At 42.3% G+C, this 20,950-nt stretch overlaps 1 protein-coding gene across 6 annotated transcripts in view; it reads right to left on the reverse strand.

Moving 5' to 3' along the window:
• The window catches only part of DCLK2 (doublecortin like kinase 2), a 129,808-nt gene that overhangs the window by 48,517 nt on the left and 60,341 nt on the right, over positions 1-20,950 (reverse strand). For 3 of the 6 annotated variants that reach the window (XR_005068263.1, XM_037058423.1, XM_037058422.1), the window contains exons 3-5: positions 7,077-7,179; positions 4,148-4,246; positions 3,189-3,239 (exon numbers count right to left, since the gene is read on the reverse strand). Coding sequence is in view for 5 of the 6 variants with exons in the window: in XM_037058423.1 (XP_036914318.1) it covers positions 3,189-3,239; positions 4,148-4,246; positions 7,077-7,179 (253 nt within the window). In the remaining variant the exon portion in view is untranslated. The remainder of the gene's footprint in view (positions 1-3,188; positions 3,240-4,147; positions 4,247-7,076; positions 7,180-20,950) is intronic. The other 3 variants (XM_037058426.1, XM_037058424.1, XM_037058427.1) reach the window with 2 other exon arrangements.

A 20,950-nucleotide genomic window follows, 5' to 3' on the forward strand; every position in this document is an offset into this window, starting at 1 on the left:
TTTTCTGGTCTTTGGGTGTGTCCTAGTTCTCCAAACCTTTGTTGTGTTCAAATTTGGTTGTGGGAGAAGGCACAGTGTTTCCATCTATGCCTCCATCTTGGTGGAAGTCCCCCATTTTTCTAATTTAAAACAATTCAAGATCATGATCAGTTATTTACATTTTCTTAACAAATATATGTGGGTATTCAGAGAGCAAGTATAACACAAGTAACTATCCAATTAATTGAAAACTTTTCAGAGCATCCAACAGCGTGTCTCCTGGCCAGCGTGGCTCTGTTGGAGTATTGTCCCGTAAACTGCAGGGTCACAGGTTTGAGTCCTGGTCAGGGCACATGCCTAGGTTGCAGGTTCAGTCTCTGGTTGGGACGTGTACAAGAGGCAACTGACCAATGTTTCTCTCTCATCAATGTTGCTCTCCTTCTCTCTCTCTCCCTCCCTCTCTCTCTAAAGTTAATGGGCATGTCCTTGGGTGAGGATTAAAAACAAAAAAGTACTCAACAGCCCTGACTTTTTTTTTTATCGATTAAGTTCAATTTCAATTAATGTTACAGTGTTGTAAAATTTTCCTTAAAGGAAACTGGTGGTAAGAATTCACATAAAATAGAGATTATGATGAAAAAATGGGTTTTTAAACTTGCTGTGAGCTGAAACCTTCTTTTCTCCATCCCATAGAATGATCTGTACGGGCCCCCAGTTTCTTCTCTGTTAGTGTTGTTGGCTTTCACTACTATCCAGACACCACAATGATATCAAAGGCTTCCTTGGAATGGTGATAAAAAAGGAACTAGAGGAGAAAAATTAATTCCTGCAAACGGTGATCTCTGTAGCAGACCAATCTCCCTATAGTTTCGTAACAAAACACACTGCTGGGGATTTAACTGGTGTCAGTAACTACACGTCCATATTTTTCCCCAAATAACTCTCATCCTAAAGAGAGATTAAGTCACACATAGCCCTCTAAATTCCTGATCGCATTTGGAAGATTCTAGAAAGATGTGTCCTAATGAGTAGGCCTTAATATCATTTCTTTATACATTTGTCTTGAGTCTTTGGGAGGGCCCATGGCACCTGGGACGGGGCCACACTGTGCCTTCTCCCCTGACACTGGCAGCCACCGGCTGGAAGGCACACTATAACCAGCCAGCATCATGGCCCCCCTCCCCTTCACCACACCCCTAATTTTCTCTCCCAAAGAAAAGCTTTCATCCACCCTCCCCTCAACTGGAAGGTAAGAAATACACTTGAGGACTTTCCTGTTTGCTCTGAGTGCTTTTCAAAATATTGGTTAATTATGAAAAAGAATCCCAAGTTAGAAACCTAAAGTGAGAATTTTTAAGACTCCAATTGTGGTTACTATTTACCTGCTTAGGTCTACCAGATTAACTTCTATTAATAGTGTGCTTATTTCACACTATTTAGCTACTATAATCAACTAGAGTTTTGATGAGGAATTTAGTCAACTAGACAACTTCCCTTACGGGAGTATTTCTGTCCCAAGACTGAAAAAGTACAATATTATGTGTATAAAGTTACCAGCTCTGTTTGAAATTCCAGTTAGTGCCACGGAATTTTGCAAATGTTGAGAGGTAGACCACAGCTAAAGCAGTTTGTAAAAGCAAGTTATACCTCTGGGTTCTGTGGCTTTTAATAATACAAAACTCCTTCTTTGCCGGAAGTGGAGACAGAATATCGTATGAATACATACAAAGGTGGGCAAAAGTAGGCTTACAGTTGTGAGTACACAAAACACAGAGTTAATAAAGCTATTGTGAAAGTCACAACCCACATGTCTTTTCCCATACAAACAACTGTGAACCTACTTTTGCCCACCTCTGTACAGTAACTTCCTTCAGAATCATAGTGAACTCCAATAATTGACTGACTGTCAATTTTCCGTAACTGTCATGTGTGGTGAACACACTTTTCAGTTAATCNAAGTGGAGACAGAATATCGTATGAATACATACAAAGGTGGGCAAAAGTAGGCTTACAGTTGTGAGTACACAAAACACAGAGTTAATAAAGCTATTGTGAAAGTCACAACCCACATGTCTTTTCCCATACAAACAACTGTGAACCTACTTTTGCCCACCCCTGTACAGTAACTTCCTTCAGAATCATAGTGAACTCCAATAATTGACTGTCAATTTTCCGTAACTGTCATGTGTGGTGAACACACTTTTCAGTTAATCTTTTACAAACAAGCTGCCTGCCCTATGAAAGGTGATTTAAACATCCCCACAACTTTTATTTATGTAAGATCTATTCTATTGACCCAAATCCAAATATGGACTCAGTTAAAAATTGGGGGTATTGGAATGCGAAGATATCCTTGAATCAATTACCAAGCATTCCAAGCTCCAGTTAAAAAGATTTATGCATTTATTAGGATATGCCATGAAGCAGCTGGTCTGTGAGATGAATGTGGCTTAGAAACATGTTTTGAGTTCAGCATGTTAATGTCTCTCTTTTGACCTCAGGGAGACAGACTAGGAATCATCATAACACCTAATTCTTGAACCACTCTCCCCACTTTCATTTTGTTCTTTTACTATATGATAGCGTCTGTAAACCTATTACTAAAACAAAAGCGAAGAACCTGACAAAAATGCGCACCTTCCGCATGGTAAGCTCCGTTCAGTGTATTTATGCAAAGTTCATATTACGTTAGCTTCCCAGCGTGTGGAATTCTTTACAGAAAGCACAGTATAAGCCTAACAGCAGAAATATGCTTTCAGTTAAAAATACTCATCTTGTCAACACTTCTAGAAAGTACTGGGCCTATGAAGCCCTGGGAGGGGAGGAAGGACAGAACAGGAGAGTACAATTGCATCTGTGGGCATTTTCACATTACCAACAAACTTGAGCCTTTTTCGATCATAAAAAATATTTCCCAAATTTAACTGGAAAATACACGCCCGGAGGCGATACGCCCGGAGGCAATGTGCCCCCTCAATCACTTGGTGCTGCTACTACACACGGACAGGTACCACGCGGTCTTCGGACAACTGGTTCTCCGGTACATACAGAGGGCCGAAGCACCTGTGAGCTATGAAGCATTTCATTCTGCACATATGCACACGGTACAAGCCAGATACAGTCACAGAAATGGAGCAAAGGAAACTGAAATGTGGCAAAAGACAACAGAAACCCAGCAGAGTGACAAAGCCACAAGAACCATGGCTCACCTGGGGACCTGGCTGTAGAGTAGGCACTGGGGCAGTGGCCACCCCTCTTTACTGTGCACATTCAGTGCACACAGAGGAGGAGGAGGAGACAGGAAGGAGAGCGGTTATTCAGCAGGTCTAAACGTGCACGCAAACAGAAGGGTGAAACAACCCAGCCTGGGGAGAGCAGGTGGGTGCTGACGGGGAAGCGGCGGGAAGGAGAACGGCCCCCAAACATGGTATCTTATAAAAAGTGTGATGCTGGAGGCCAGTTTTATTGATTCTACTTTCACGTGTTCTGGATTTCCCACGTGTGAAATCATGGTTTCTCACAATCCTTTCCTTAGTGGGAGATAATATCCACCAAGTTGTTCATAATGAAACTAGAAACAAAGCTGGCAGGAGTGATATAGCAAGATGTTTGTGGATGGTTTTGTATTTTTTAAATGTCAAAATGGTCAATTATGACAAATCCACGGGACCTAAGAGAAACTGAATGGCAGTTAAGTTTGACTCTTAAATAAGTAAAGTACTTCTTTCCACGAATAAGCATTGCTACTATTAACTTGCTTGATGAAGGAAAAGCTTGTGGAAACCTATTGAGTAAATAACATTATGTTAGGTGTGTGTGTAAGTTTTAAACAAATAAGAGAGTATCCACAACCACCTTATACAAAAATTAAAATGCAGTACAGTGGTCAATATGTGAGGTATTTCTACATTAAATATCAGAAGAATCAAGATAATAAGATCATTCTCAAAAGAGTGTCAGAACAAAACAAGTTAGTTTCATAGAAGACTTATAATGTTGAGAAAGAGTTCAATTTTTGGTTTTAAAAAAATCACGACATCTGCATACTCTTCTGTAACCTGGCTACACACACAAACAATGGAAAGACTGCAAATTCACAATAATTCTAGAAAACAAAAGGAGAATGGTGTGTTCCTCCTATAACCATCATTCCTTTCCCATGAACTACCTGAGGCTGGTGATTTGCTGCGTCGAGAGAACCCAGGGCTTTTGGATCCAGAATACTTAGCTGGGGAGCGAGAATAAGACGACTTCAAGACACGACATTCTAGAAAGGAAGGAGAGTGCAGTAAGTAGATCTGGGTTTCACACTAGCACATGGAAGGAAGGACGAGCACATGCAGAAGTAGCTGACTGCCTAGAACCGTTACCTGGTCATTTTTCCTTTACTGCCCCTAAAGTATACCTGAGGCTACACAACTGTGACCTCCCCTCACTGTTCCAGATGGATGCAGAAACCCAGTGTCCTAACTGGATGCACTCACATATCCTAACCTAAACGCGTGCAACTTTTTAAAGACAGTAGCACTGACAGGCAAAAACTACACTTTTGTTATTCTTTCCAAATCTTTATCACATGTGGGAAGGGTATGCAGGGCTCTAATTTACAAACCCCTTCCTATCTTATTGTCTGGCCTTCCAAATTGTGGAGCACAGAACACCTAGGAAACTAAACAGTACCTTTGGTTGTCCCATAAATAGCCAAATAGCATTTAGAGTATCATAACTAATTACAGCTCAAATAAACAATTCTAATTTGAATAATTAAGAACATGGCTTTTTAAAGTCTTCGCAGATTTTGGATGGATTGTGGATTTGACTTTGTCGACTAGGGGACCTTGGTTAGGCTCTGAACCTCCGTGTTTCCCCTGTGAAAATGGAGTAAGAATACAATCTGCTTCCTAGGCTTGTTCTAAGAATTAATCTACATTAAAATACTTCAATTTTTGTAGGAAGATTAAAATGTGGATTGGTTTTAATGTATGCCCCAGGGGCAATAAATTAACATGTGAAGTACACTAATCAGAAAAACACACACCACAGGAGGACAGTCAGCATTTGAACGACAATAATCAAAACCCTACACAGAGGGGGCTGCAGTAACTTAAGCTCAATTAGCATTATGGGGTTACTGAGTGTTCCGCTGTTGGAAGCAGTGGTGTGTGGATTACTCAGAAACATATTGAAGGGACTGCCACTCGTCTGTAAGAGTGGAACAGCCAAACCTACGAGGCCAGTACTTGAACTTCAGACCTGCGGCCCAGGGTTAGGGATCTGGGACAGTCAACAAACACTAGGTAAACTGATTTTAATGGCTCTTCAATGCAAGATACCTCCAGGAACACAAAAGGACTGAGAGTTTGGACTTTGTCAAGATTACAAACACGTTATGTGACTGATTTTTTTAAATGTTGCCTAAGTGTACCTGTGGCAGAATTAAGTGCGAGACCTGCTTTCATTGTAAGATTTTATGAACAATAATAACATTAACATCAGCCACAGCACATACTTGTAATTATATACACTTCTGCTTAATGTATATTAAACTGTTTAATCTCCACAGAATCTTAGGAAAAGGCCACCATTATTACCCCCAGTTTGCAGATGGTTAAGGAGTTAGCGACTGAGAGGGAAGCAAGCAGTAGCCCTCACCTATCTCTGAGGAGTCTTCCTGTACGTAGCCAACAACAAAAAGACTACCAATGACCTGACAAGCTTAAGGAGGGTACAACATGCATGTAAACTGAGTACACAGTCAGTGCTCAATAAATGTTTTGTCACTGCTGTGATCCAAATTAGCTTTATAATGTAGCACATATCACTGAATTTCAGTGTCTCACCTTTCAAAATGACCAAGATCGACATCAAAGAAATACTATGAAATGCACTTGCAGTGAAATAGAGAAATACGTAAAATACAGGTGATAGGTAAATGCACGTTTCAATTGACCTTCGCCATTCATGAGAATCGGGGATAACATCACGTGGACAACACAAAAGACACCACCTGCAATTCTTTAGGGACTTTCCAGTGATGTTACCAGTTTAAAGCAGGACCAGTCCAACAGACTGTAGGATGGTGTGGACACACTCAAAGACACTCGGTGGCAGTGAAAAACAAAGAGAATCGGTCCGTGAACCCCACGCTCAGCGTAGACAAATGACTCCAAGGTCACTGACTTTGAGTCATGGGAAGGAATTACAGAGGGAAGTTGGCGCCACGGAACAGACCCGCCTGAAGTTTTCAAAGTTGATGGGGCCTAGTATTTACGAGTATTTAGCAGTAGGCTTCTCTGATTCTGGACTGTCAGAACCGCAACAACTGGAAGGGGTCTGCCTTGAGTCTAATCTTGGAAAAACTAACTTTCTTCATTCAGGAAATTAAAGAGTAAGATTGGATTTCTAATATCCCTCCTCTCTGTGAAATGTTGTGTCTGTATGATTTTACCCCATAAAGATCAAATTGACTGTATCAGTGAAAATAACCACTATTACTGTAATAGGTTTAAATTCATTCAAGACAACAGAGTAAGGCAATATTCCCAGAAACAATAACATTTGAAATTACCAAGCTTAATGCTGAATAGTTGAAAACTCTCTATATTGGCACAATGAAGAAAAAAAAGATTATTCTACCCATTAATGAAAATTGCCTTATTTTTCTGCATATATAAACAATGCATGTTATTGCCTTTTTAAAGTTGCAAACAAAATAATACGGTTAAAAAAAGAACCGAGATAATCACTATTAATGATTTTGTTGTTACCCATCCATGTATCTCTTTATGGACATGGAAAATGTACAACTGTAATTGTCCGTACAATTACGGTGGCACAGCCAGCCTGCATTCTGAAAGAAGGCAGGAAATGCATTTCTGAAGCAAAAACAATGCGGTACAAAAGAGAACAAAGTCAAAAGTAAGTACTACTTAACTACTGAATCAGGTTTTTTTTTCTTTCATTTTATCCTCTAGTGCCGTTAATTCAGAAAGACTATTGTCAATGCCGTCTATTTTCAGAGATGACGTGACGACCACTTAACGTGTACCACATGACTACACCCCGGCCTCCACTTCCGGTTACAGACGTGGCCTTACCGCTGTGGTCCAGGACAAAGTCGTCTTGGGCATAACGGAATTTTTCAGGTCCACATGCAATAAAAACATCATCATCACCAAAAAAGTCTTGCAGGCAAGTAACCTTAAAAAAAAAATCACACGCAAGAAATAAATTAGAAACATTAAAAGTGAGATTAAAAGCAATATTAAATACATTGTTAAGCCTCACCTGTAATATGGAGCTGGAATGAAAAGTTGTTTAATATCACATTTCTGAGCATTTTACTCTTCACAAAGCACTCCCACAGAGTGACCCCTGACCTCACGACAACAGAATGAGCTGCTTGTGGCCGGCACTGACCTTCCTGGCGTGCCCATGAGGTCAAGGACAGACACATGCGGGAAAGGGATGTTTTCCAGCTTTCTGGTTAATGGGCAACGACGCTGGATTGATGACTGCTGGTGTCTCTGCTGTCAGTTTAGTGCCAATCTGTTCACCGTGGGTTTTCCTGTAAATACCTACCTGCTCGCTTAAAGGAAGCACCTGGGGCTTCTCTTAGGTACGTCCAATTGCTGGCATCACTACTTTTGACCCTTGGGGGTTGTTATGAAGTAAAATGGGGGTGACCCAAACACAGCACCGCGATACCTGGAGAGTAAAGGGCTTTGTAACCTCCAGTCGTCACCTCCCCCCCCCCCCCCTAGTTTCACTCATCGCTGCTCTCACAGGTGTGAAAGTAAGCAAAGGTCACATTGTTCTACTCAGTCTCTCAAAGGCACCAGGGTGACCGCACAGCACTGAGGGGCTTCCTTCAGGGACAAGAAGATGCTCCTTCACAGGGCACCCGGGATGGACCCGCCTGGCCCTCCAGTCCTGTCCTGGCCATTTCTTCTGCCTCGGCCACATCAAGACGACGCTGGGTTCTGACCTGGACCGTGCTGGTGGCTCTTTTTTTGTTAAACAGCTTAATATTGATATAATGCATGTACCATACGATACACTCATTTGAAGTTTACAATGTGATGGTTTTGAGTGTATTCAGAGTTCTGGAACCATCATCACAATTTATTTTTGCGCATGCTCATCACCTAAAAAGCAATCCCATGTCCGTTAGCAGTCACCTCCCATGCCTCCCTCTCTTCACCCCCAGACGCCCATAAAATACTTTCTGTCCATGGATGTCCCTGTCCTGCACGTTTCACATTAATCAAACCAAACAATAGATGGCATTTTGCAACTGGATTCTCTCACTTAGCGCGTTTACAAGTTCACCTAGGTTGTAGCACGTATCAGTACTTCATTCCTTTCTACAGCCGAATAAATAAATAGCTTAAGGGTCATGCATTTTGTTTATCCAGTCCTCAGTTTATGAACATTGGGGACAACCCATTTCATTTTTCCTAGTGCTGACTCCAAACTGCTGACACTTTCAAAAGTGAGACGTCTGATAAAATGCCCAAGGTCTAATATAAGCTAAGCTAACTCTCTCTTGCCAAGGGGAGCCAGGTTGATTTACCACTGTACATACATTCTGGCTTTAATCAAGTACCAACTGCCTACCGGGCCTGAATGGAAGACAGGAAGTACACCGTCTCACAGTGGAGACAGACAAGAAAATTAATAATTATAGTTCAAAATGTTTCGCCAGGAGAATGCTGGACTAGAACCCCTGTTGTGGGAAAAAGGAAGGACAAAGAGGAATTTGCTGAAAATAGCATCCCATAAAAGAAGATATTCAATACCTATAGAATATTTCACATATTTGGACACTTAAATACTTCTACCTTAAAAAAAACCCCACATTTCTTGTTCTTTAACTCTGGTGGTCTGTTTGTTCCTTTTTATCATAAAATTTTAAAGAAATTTAACTTTGAGTTATATATGGGCCATGTCACTAAATCTGACTCAGAAAAAAATACCAATACCATGAATAATGTCCCAAAGTCATTCTTAGCAACGGTAAGGAAAAGGGTGCCAGTTTAGCAGACCTACTGTTTGCTTCTAATTCCTTCTTCCAGGCAAGAAGCTCCTCAGGGGTAATGGATGCCATGTGGCTTACAGAAGAAAGCTACACAAATGAGGGGGGAGTGATATTTCGGCTAAAGTACAAAATTAAAGCAACCAGCAGGATCTAATGGGGAAACATCCAACTGAGAAATAATGTATCTATGCAAGCATCTCTAAGCTCCAGATGAATGTGGGCCACTAACAACAGTAATTTTTCTGTCCTTCAGTCGACAGATTAATTAGGTCAGGGGGAAAAGGTGGCAGCCATAATTTCAGTGCTCATTGGCAATGGATTGCCACACTCACTTTTCCTTCCCTTTCCCTGTTCTGTCTCTGTTAAAGGACACAGAAACAGATACAAAGGTTCGAGGTCTAATAAAAAACACTCTGCACATACTAGGAGCATAATAAAACCTCTCCTAAAAACAGGGTGGGGTAGAGGACACAGAAGGGTTGTCTTCCCTGGACGCTACATTCTGAACCACGGACGTCTCCACTTCCTGACCCACGGGTGCTGTTTGGAAATCTTGTTTCTTTCCCTTCCCAGAGTTATAAAGGAGTTGATGATGAAGCAGGTTGGATTTCTCTAAGAGCTCTTCTTCCTACGCAATTCTGAAGCCAATTTTAGTTTCTAAGAAAAGCTTACATATTTATGTTTTAGGAGACTTCTTTTGGAGAAGTGGAGTGCATTCTTCTGAGAAAGAGGGGGAAAAAAGAAACACTATTTCAAGTGGGTAAATAGCAATGTCTGTTTGGGATTTATTTCTGTTCAAGTTCAGCTTCGAATGTCCTCAAAGGAATCTTCAACAATTATCTCCACACCCTCCAAATCCAGGTGTTCCTTCAAGACTCTGTAATTTGCCCAGCTTAGACACCCATCATTGAGGAAACTGCCTGGTTTTATGCCCAGACTCTGAGCTGCACACACAGACGATCACTGCCTAGCTCGGCACTATAACTCTAAGCAGAGTGCATGGCACCTAGTGCACAGGGTTTGTCCGGTAAATTTTTGTTGAATCAGAAAATGCTTTGAGTTCACTTCCTCTAGGGAGCCCTCTCTGGAGGCTACATCTACACTCCGTCTCTGATTTCCTCTGAACCCGTAACCATGCTGGGCAGTCCTTGTTCTAGGGTTCATGCTGCTGGTTTTCTATACCAAGGTAACCTATAAACTCCTTGAACAAGCTGGTCAAATCCTATGGCTCCTTTAGAAGTTATTCAGCAAACACTTGACCAAATTCTGGCTCTAGATACCTTAAAATACTTAATAAAAACTCATCTTAGATCATGTAAGCCCTTTGGGGAATTAAACTTCTTTCATCATTATTTCAGGGTGATTTGAGAAAAAAAATTACCTGTGAAATCTACTACTAGAAGATTTCATAGAGAGGACTCAGAGCAACGCAATTGCTATTCAATCTTCCATTTGGTGCTATTCAGAGACTCAAGGTTGCATTAAATAACAGGCTCCTGAGATACTTTACAACTGTGTTTTGTGGGAAATTTCTAAGACCTGATCAAAATGCAAACGAAACATTATTGGATGTCAGTGAGAGATTAGTTCAAACTGGCATTAGCTTTTCTAAATACAGTCAGGGTCAAAATCTTAGCACCCCTGAAATGTCTCTCTCTCAGAACAAAGGCCACATTTTGTAGAAAAAAATAATGTTGTGATAGATATCAAGAATGTAAAGCACACCTTGGAATTTTTTCCGGATTTTCTTTCATTTTAACTGTGTGTGTCTGTGTGTGAGAGAGAGAAAGAGAAACTGACTGAGAACAAAAGTCCACACACCCTACTGAAATTAAATGCTTTCACTACTCAGCTTCAAAGAGTTGTCCCCACTGAATAGTTAAACAAAAAAAACTTTTTCCTATTTTCTAGCTCACTTCTAATGAGGATTTGAATGAGCTCAGAAAGGAAGTCCTGTTAATTGGCTTATATTTGAAACTAAAATTATTATATTGTCTTCTGATGGCCCTGCATTAAAATCCTTATGGTTTCTTCCTAAGAAATGGTCACATTATAAGTCTTAAACTGTCAAAATGGAACTGCTCTTAATTTTGAACCCCCCCAAAGGATTTTTAACTGCATATAATTTTTCTATCATGTAAATAGAAGCACAGTGTTCTAAGATGTAAAGAAAATCCAAATGACAATTTTAACATACGATAAAGGATAGGCCTAACAGCTGCTGAGCCATCATCTATTTGCTGCTAGCAGGGGACAGTTTAAAACAACACACTGCCCTTACAGCTACTTGAAAGCTATAAACTCAGTAGACTGACTTCACCATAACTGACACCGCCACTACCACCTTCTTTTTTTAACCAGTTCCATCTCTAGAATATAAAACAGGGAAACCATATCTGAAATAAAGAAAAGGTTAAGTCATTTGGTTCTTCCCAACTACTAGAAACCACCACCCAAAACACAAATTCACAGAGCAGTAAGCAGGGGCCGAGATCCTCTCCCCATTTCTCTGTCCTCAGAATATAAAAGCATAAATAGCCTGCTTTGTTCCCAGTAAATTTGGCCAGCCTACAGTAAGGGAAGGATCCCTTTCTGCAGCAAAAAGCAAGCTGCTTAGAATAGCAATGCTTTTCAGCTTCCTGTAAAACCATTCAGCCAGGCACTTGCCAACCATCTGGTTGCCATGGAAACAGAACTGAAGCGAAAAGATGACTGTGCTTACAGTAAAAGGCTTCTTAATTGCATCTACAGACCACTCCCTACACTGGTTTGCTTCATACTGAATCTAGCCTTCCTTCGCCCACTGTAGCCTCCTCACAATGACTATTCAGTAACCAAGACCGATCAGAATTGTGAGAGCAAAGATCTGGGTTCAGGAAATAACCTCTATCAACAGAAGGAAAGATCTTAAAAAAGTCATGGATATTCAGCCACCAAATGTGTTCTGGGAGCAGACATAATGGTCACTCTTCTTACAAAGGGAGTGATCTCTACCCCCACCGAGAGCCCCAGGCTTCATTCCAAAATTCCAAATCAGTATACTCTAGGGCTTTCCATCGAGGGAGGGAGGCTGGGGCAAAATTGTAGAATCAGGGGAGGCAGTCAGAAAACCTATTAAGCCAACCAGCATGGGAGTCCCTCTAAGTTTAAAGAGTCCAGAGCTAACATTTACAAATGTGAGCCCGGGACTCAGTCATCTTCGAGAAATGAACAAAAAAGCAAACCCTAAGGGTTACGAAGGAGACGCCTGACAACCGAAGTAACAGTGACCATTTTCTAACCCACACTTTTCTTCTTCCGACAGGAAGGGAAAGGAAAGCAGCACGGGATGCCTAACTGTACATTGTACACTGTGAGTCTCGTCTACACAACTTTCACTTAGCACTCCAAACAACTCCGTACAGTTGGCCTCAGGATTCCCATTTTACATAGAGAGAAACGAAGGGTCTGAGAGGTTAAGTAACCAGCCAGTAACAGAGAGCCAAGCCCTGCATTCTGCCTGACTGATTTGGACCTCAGTCTTCATACTTGACCACACACTGTCTCCCTAAAGAAGAAAACAATGTGATTTACAATCTACAAAAAACAACATAAGACACAGCTTATTGAGATAACTCAGAGAAGTTTTTATACTTGTCTAAAACCCAAATAACCAGACCATTTTTCCATATCTTACTTTTATGAAGTAAATGAATGACAAGTATGTAAGCATATAGCTAATTTTTTTAAGGATCAACTTCTAAGTAATGTCATAAGGTCAGTACAAGTTCAGACCAATCTCCCATGCTTTAGGGAATACCAAGTATGTTCTGAAATTGATATCTTCAAACAAACTGGCTAACTCTTCTAAAAACAAATGAAAAGCACAAGTTAGAATCCCAGGGTTTTAGAACAGGACTCCATTTGCTGTCAAACTAGAAATTTTAAGAGTATAAATATGTATTAATATTATAACCTTTAAGAACTTTAACATACAGGCACAACCTCCAACATCTTCCAGAAATATATCCTCGGCATACACAAACACACCGCCAGGCTGGTGCGCACTTTAGCCACCAGCTTCGCATACGGCGCGTGCATCCACGCAGCTAAGAGCCTTCCTTGGAACAGAGACTGGGAAGCATCAGTGAAGGCGGCAGGAAGAAACCACCAGTTAATTCTACACTTGTTCTGCAGAACACCAGCCACTCGGCACTATCAGCACACACACGTTACTATGATCCAATAGAGCTGAAGGGTCATTCAGGTTCATAGGAAAGTCATCCTTATATTTAAAAAAATCACGTCTTCTTTTCACATTTCTTGCATCTTAGTAAACTTTTTTTCCTCCTCCCTTGCCATCATGCTCTGAACTTTTGTCTCTCCTATGGGCTGAAGGAGAGAGATTTTAGCCTAGAAAATTAAGTGTAACCCAAGAGTAAGCTGGGTGAGGGTTGGAGACTTTGGAAGGAAAGGAAATACACTTTAGTGCCCAAATTTCACCATTGACAGTTCCCTCTGAATCTCCTAGTTTTAAGTCAAGTAGGCTAGATTTTAGTCCAAAAATAAATGGAGGGGGGAGTTCTGTGCTGCAGAAAACAGATGATTTTGATTTCTCGAGCTGCATCTATTTTCGTATGACAAGAAATCAAAATTCTCATTTTCAAACCAATATAAATCCTACATGCAAAGCAATGAGAGAAATTCTTCCCAGGGCAGTGTTCTTCGCAGATGAGGGTCTCACCTCCACAGTCAAAGAAAGCTTCTGAGTGAGCTGCGTGCCTGTGGCTGGCCAGGAACGGGAAGCATGCCATCCATCCAAAGTATCCATAGCAAAAGTTTAAAAATGAAATTGAGATTGACTGAGGCAAAGACCACAGCTAGATTTTTCTGTGGAAAAGACACCTGTTCCTGAAATAGCCAAACCTTGCTGCCCTGACCTATGACTAACTGATTTGCAAGTTGTTAGAGTAAGTACTTTGTGTAAAAGAATTCAGAGCAAGATAGCTTACCACTCTGGAAAATGCAAATACCCGTAGGAGGGCCATGTCTACTGACTGTGTATCTCTACTTACATTTATGTTGAACTTTAGAAGGAAGGTAGAAACATCTTTCTTGGGTTGCCTTTTGAGTTAATTTATATACTGAAGTAATTTAGGACCAAAGAATACAGCAAATAATGCTCAGTCCCCAGAATAAACTATAATTATTTTATCCTGTTTACCTCAGTTCCCTTTAATATATGGAAACAAAACATAATAAATTAAAATCTCTTTTGATCCTGGTCCCCAGCCTCACTCTCCCTCTCACCTGCCAGCCTCCCCACCAACCCAGGAAAACACTGCCAAGTGTCTTCGTGGGTGCTCGTAGGCCATGTCTCTAGACCTTTGTTACTGATGAATATATCCACAGACAACCAGGAATATTGCTTAGTACATTATGAAAATTTTACATAAGTTCTACTACACTAACTATATCATCCTCAAATTTACTTTTACTCAGTCTTGATTTTGAAACCTTACCAGGCCTTAGTTTTTCTTACTAACCGCCCCCCCCCCCATTTTTTTTTTAGTTCATTGATCCATTCCTAAAGTTTTTGTTTTTAAAAGATTATCATTTTACCATTTAACATGATCACTTTGATAAATTGCAAAGATAAATTCTACATGCCCTCAATACTTCCAAACTCTTTCAGATGTGACTTCCTCAGGATGCTCATTTTAGTTTCTATAGTGTAACCAGTACAGTGACTAAGTTCCCAGATGGGAGAAAAATGTGTGAGGCAATCCATCCTCTGCTCCCAGACTTCACTTCCAGATACGAGATGAGAATGTGTGGCAACTGCTCGACATTTAGGTCTGGAGAGCTGGGCATCACTGTTAGTCCCGAGAACTGGGTTTCTCGACCTAAAAAAAGTATAAACTCTGGAAGAAATTTTAAATTACTGAAACTTAAAATTATTCATGATAAAGCTATATGTAAGCTTTCAGGGGAAAAAAGTCTGCAAGGTGACTTAAAATCACTACTTCATAGAAACAGTCCCTTTCTGCAGCCAAGGCAAAGGAAGGTAAAACAAACCGTGTACCAGATTTATTCTGTGCTGTAACACAAGGCAGGTTTTAAAGGTGCCGGAAGCTTCTGTTTCACAGGGAATGCACAAAAGCAATCCCTCCCTGAAGAATTCCACAAGCCGGGAAATACTGATGAACTGCATGCACGCAGAACTTCTTATCTTTTTTCTAGCATCCAGAGACATGATATTCTTTCAAAGAAACATCTATTTATTTTTTTGTTCTTTTTGCAAATCTCCAGGGGTGTCAGTTAGCCTGGGACTGGGACCAGTGAGTAAGGGAAGTTGTCTGTAAGCATTTATCATCAAGTTGTATGTCTTGCTCGGGGAGCCAGCTGTCTTAAATAACCATCCCCTCCCTGGGGCCACCAGTCTGGGCAAGAATGCTACTCGTGTCAGAAACTCATGTCACGAGATTAAATTTGAATGGAAAAGCAAAGGGAACGTGGTCTCTCTTCTCCAGCTGGGATTGATTATTCCCTTCCCAACAAGGAGACTGTTATTTAGCCTGAAAAGAGGAGCCTCTTTCCTCCTTGGCTATTTGCCAATCCGTCGTGGCACCTGAATGACCTAGAAAATACCCAGCCTCACCATGGCTTTAAGGCTTCTGAGCCACTCTCCGGGAAGAGATCTTGGTACATTATTTCCCCATCAGGATGAACAGACGCTACCCTTGGATTCCTGCAGCGTGGTAACGTACCTTGGGAACCTAGACAGGTGGATACGGCCAGATGGAATATCAAGATGGGGGCTGAGGTAGGCCAGTGGGAGCTTGTGGCAGCCTGGGGAAACCATTCAGCACCTGGAGACTGTGCCTCTCTTCCGTTTGTGCTCAGCATCATGCCAAGGTGTGGACACTCAAGAAACGTTTATTGAATGAATGAGTGGATGAGTAGCAGCACACAGGCAGAGGCCTCCAGGTTCAGCTGCTCGCAGCATTAGGCTCATAGCCGGGTGTGGGAGGCGCTTCCACTACCAGCAGATGCGTGGAGATGGCCATAGGGAGCCAGACGGCTTAGGCAGAAAACAGATGTAAGGAGAGGAGGATGACTGTGTGGTGGTAAGGACTGAAATACCAGCAGAATCCCCAGTGTAAGCCAATGTTACTACCACAAGAAACTCCACCCACCTACCTTCTACCACCACGGCCGGTTCATCTCTAGCAAGTTAAACAACATGAAAGGAAGGCTCCCAGTGTACAGGAAGGACACAGATAAACAGGACCCCGTGCACACCTGAGCATCAGGAGCACCACGCACAGGAAGGCTATGCAGGGGAACAGGGAGGGGCCTAAGGAGGAAAGGGCGTCTCTGATCCGGAGAGAAGGGACCACGTCCTCCTTACCGAAACATGAAGAAATGCCAAAACGGATGGCGGCAGTCATGATACATTCTACACGTGGTGCAACAGGTTACGTAAATGCACCTAATCCACAATGATATGAATTCCGTTGTGATTTTTAAAGGCCATCTCTGAAACCTTCATGAATGTGAGGCATGGGCCAAATGGCCCATGAATTCCACACCACTGGCTGGTGACCAGCTCTAGCAGGGGACCAAGGAGGAGCTTCAGTCTGGTGGGGGACAGCCCTGCCTTTCGTCCCCATTTCGCATGTGTGCTGCCTCAGTCTGGCTGCCTTGAGCCCCAACCCCCCCACCACAAGAACCCCCATCTCTTTCCCCTCCAGCTACAGAAGGACTAGCTCACAGACCAAGAAACGGGTTCCACCTGTCACATCCCATCTCAGGATGACAGTTGCTGCTTCTGTTCAGTGAGTGGCGGTGTCTTCAGTTCCCTTCCCCAACAGTACTAGGAATGTGAACTCTGGTAACTCCCTCTGACTGAAATCCTCCGGGGCTGCGTAATCTCACCAACACAGCAACTTGATGAACAAAGTTTGTGATATATTTAAGTGCCATTTTCACTTAATAAAAAAAATTATTTCATGCTTTATTCAGAAACATGGTGTTCTGAAATAAGCACGCTATTTTAAAAATTTGGGCCCTCCTTCTAAAATAAAGCATTGCCATAAAACAAGAAAGAACCAAGGGGGGTGGGGAGATGAGTAAAAAAGGCGGCAGGTACTGGACCTATCAGGGGTCACTGCATAAGGTATATAAATGTCTAATCACTACGCTGTCCACCTGAAACTAATATGGTATGTCAACTATAATTTCACATACATTTTTGGAGTGACTCACAGTTGCATGAATTCCCAAAGGCAGGCCCAACTTCTGAGAAACACAGCTGGTCTGGGCCAGCAGGCACGGGTTGAAAGAAGTGGACAGGACCATGTTATAAAACGAGAGGCACTATCTCCTCATTCTTCACAGGTTGAGACCCCCTTGGGAATATTAACACCAATGAGCAACTGCTGTGTGAAGAGGTCTCGGGGGGAAGAGACCCCAACGCTCGCAGGCCAGGACAGACAGGAGGCTGGTGGCCTCTCAGAGGGGAAAGTGCTGTGCCCAACAAAAGGGCTGGTAGGAAGGACATCCCTGGTGTCCGTGTGCGTGAGGGAAGCACTTTTATCTGCATGGCGGTGACCCCGAGTCCCAGGGCTCATTTTCTGGGCATCACTGGAGCGCAGTGTATGAGGACTCACTGCTTTCAAGTCATGTTTTGTTATACCCGCCCCTCTTCTGCCTTCAGTGCAATGGGATTAATAAAGGTGGAAGATTCATAACCCTTCCCACTTGAGCAGAGTTCAGCAATCCTTCCCCCTTAAATCAGCAGCATCGTGGTGGGATATAATTTGAATACACTCTCATCACTGCCATGAGTTGCATGGGTAACACCCCCATCCTTTCCTTTTGTTTGAATTGGCCCGCCTGCTTTTCCTCTCCCGACCTCATCCAGGGCAGCACTCCCATTGACATTCACGCCATTTCCCTCAGTGCCCGGGTCTGATTGCAGCTGTCAGTTTCCCAGGTCAAGGTTTCTCATACTGCCAGAGAGGACAATGCCAGGCTTGCACTGCTACAGAAACAGGTCAAGCTCAATTTTTCTTTCAGTCTGCGCCAAAAGTGTAGGCTTTTCCTTCTACGGGGAGAAAACAGCCCACATTCTTTCCAGCCGGCTCAGCACTTAAAAAGAGGTGAAGAGGGCACACTTCTCTCCCTCACGGGGGGGGGGGGGGGGGGGCGCGGAGGTGCTGGAGCTTCTTCACACGATGCTCAGGAGGAGCCTTTCTTTGTGCTTTTTGTGTCATTATGCTTCCTGGACATGGAGATACCACACTAGACCACAACAAAAGAGGAACTGAAGATGGGCATCACACACCACAAAGATTCTTAATGCCCCAAAGTCCATGGTCATCTTGTTGAGTTGCTTGGACTTTCCATCCTGCACTACCTGGAGGCAAAGGGCAGGAGAGTGGAAGCTGCCGGGTCTGCTTCACCCTGTGGCTTGGATTCACCTGCTGACTCACCTTTCCCTCCCCCCTCACTCCTGCATATGCTTATATTCTTCACTCCCGGCAAAAGCTATGGAGAGACTTCATAACAAAGAAGGGAGAAAAGAACAGGACATTCTTAAATCCTCAAAAAGTCCATATAATGCAGAACTGTCTCTGAATTACTGAATGTAACTAGAAGGGACCTAGCATTTACACAATGCTGAACTCCATGCTCACCCCATTTTATAGAGGTGGAAACAGAAGCTCAGAGGAGATAAGTGAATTCTCTAAGGCACAGATGCAGTGGCAGGGTTAGGAAGGAGCAGGTCCCCCGACTCCTAGAGGCACCTTCTACTTAGCTCCTGTAACAGAAAAAGGAGAGAGGCATACCGTAGAGAGATGGAAAAACCAGACACCTTGAACCCAGCGAAGTTTTCTAGTACTGCCAGGCAAAGATGAGAAAATGTCAAGCATTTTTTTTTTAAAAAAAAAAGAGCACTTGCTAAAGTGAAGAGATCTGGATTCTAATGCCTGAAGTGTGTTTGGTGACCTCAAGAAAGTTACTGACCATTCTGGTCTCAGTTCTGTCACTGAAAACCAGGGGTCTGGGGTATAGGATCTGTAGATTCCTTCCGGTCACACATGTGTGCGTTTGCACCCATATGTTTGCTGAGATCAGCTCTGCGGCCCTGGCAGCACATTAGCTGCAAAGGGGGGTTTAAAAAAACACGAAGAAGAGAAAGTCCTTTTATCAAAGAACATTTACATTTCTATTATCTGCTAAGTCAAGCCAGACCTTCAACGTGGCACAACAAACAACTCAGACAAATTCTGTTACTGAACACTAACCATGCACAAAGCACAATGGTTGGTATTGGAGAAGTGGAAAAAAAAATGACAACCTCTTTAAGCAAGACGCACGTGAGAAGGAAATCATTCAACAACATTGCTGAGCCATATTCAGGATGTGTCTTAAAATGGGCTCACTCACCAACTAATCGGTTCAGCCTGTCCAAGAGTGGCCGGAAGGGCTCTGAGAATACTTCCCTAGGGCAGGAGGTGCAATGGGGAGGACCGACTAGCCAAAGGGGATAGTTCAATTCTAACTGTAAAAGAACTTGGGGCAAGAATGGGACAGGACAAGGGTAGCTGTGGTAATACTATCTGACGCTATTTCCAAGCAGAGATTGTATGCTATAACCAATGTTTGATTTTCTAGAACATTCCATGATCATTTTTATTTCTGCACTTTGTTTTTACTTTACCTCTGTATCCCTCCACCCCCCAGTCTAATCTTCAAACTTTTCCACCCTCTCAAATTGCATCTACTTCCATTCTTCAGAAGATTAAATCCAGTGAGTATCGCTATCCTTGGCAACACTCACTATGCTACATCAAACACACTGAATTCTAGTTAGATTATATATTTGCCACTGGTAAAGATACAATGATGCTACTTATAGGAGCCCAAATAAGTTGGAAATATATGCTAAGAACATTGTGACTCTGACCACTATGGGGAGGAGGGCATAGTTACTAAGATGGAGAAGGTATTTCGGTTACTGATGCTCCAGTTTATGCAGTAATCACACTTACACAAGAAAGCTCTGTCTAGATGTCTCCATTATCAGAAGTACTCGATTGGACATGGATTAACTCTAAACGTATAGTATGTCAAGGTCTTACTGTGCAAGTTTTCAGAAAGGAAGTGTCAGACCAAGGTTTGGTCTTGGCTCTGCTTCTAAAGACTATAAAAATGCGACCAGGTCACCTAACCTCTTAATATTTCAGTTCCAGTTTCCTTCTGGGGAAAATAAAGATATCAGAGCAAGCATATCAGAGCAAGGACCCTTGCACTGTGGTATGCTATTTTTCATTTCCCAAGATCAGAGGGAACACTGTCATCTTCCATAAACCATGCAACTCCTTCCGTCTATATATTTTCCACCCTTTTCCCTTTCTCATTGTTTCTAGTCTAACTTTGAAAAATTCTAGTTTCTTGTAAACTGGAGTGACGTCGACTTTTCTTGCAATTGTACTAATCAGGATTTCCTCCCTTCCTCCCTCCACATATCAGCAGGACGTTTCCTTTCTTTAATTCTCTTTCCTTTGAACACTACCTGCATTTAGGGCGGTCAGATAAAAACACAGGACACCCAGTTAAATCTAAATTTCAGACACCCAACAAATCATTTTTTTCTAGTATAAGTATGTCCTATATAATTTCTCCCCTAAACCTGACCATTCTCCCTGCACTGGTCATTGGATATCATTCTTTAGTCCTGTGCGCAGATGTTTAGAAATTAATTTTCATGTTGGAAGTATCTTAGTGATGTTCCACTTAATGACAGGCGAGAGGTTTCTCCAGAGTTATCAGTTTTAGGTGTGACTGATCACTCCCTCCATCTAGAACAGCCAGGGGAGGGCCATGGGTAGGGCACACAGGAGCCTTGAGTCAAAAGCTAAAAACACAGAGGGAAAACTG

This window comes from Sturnira hondurensis, unplaced genomic scaffold, assembly GCF_014824575.4.
Source record: "Sturnira hondurensis isolate 20B ecotype Veracruz unplaced genomic scaffold, ASM1482457v3 Scaffold0010128, whole genome shotgun sequence".
NCBI classification, from domain to species: Eukaryota; Metazoa; Chordata; class Mammalia; order Chiroptera; family Phyllostomidae; genus Sturnira; species Sturnira hondurensis.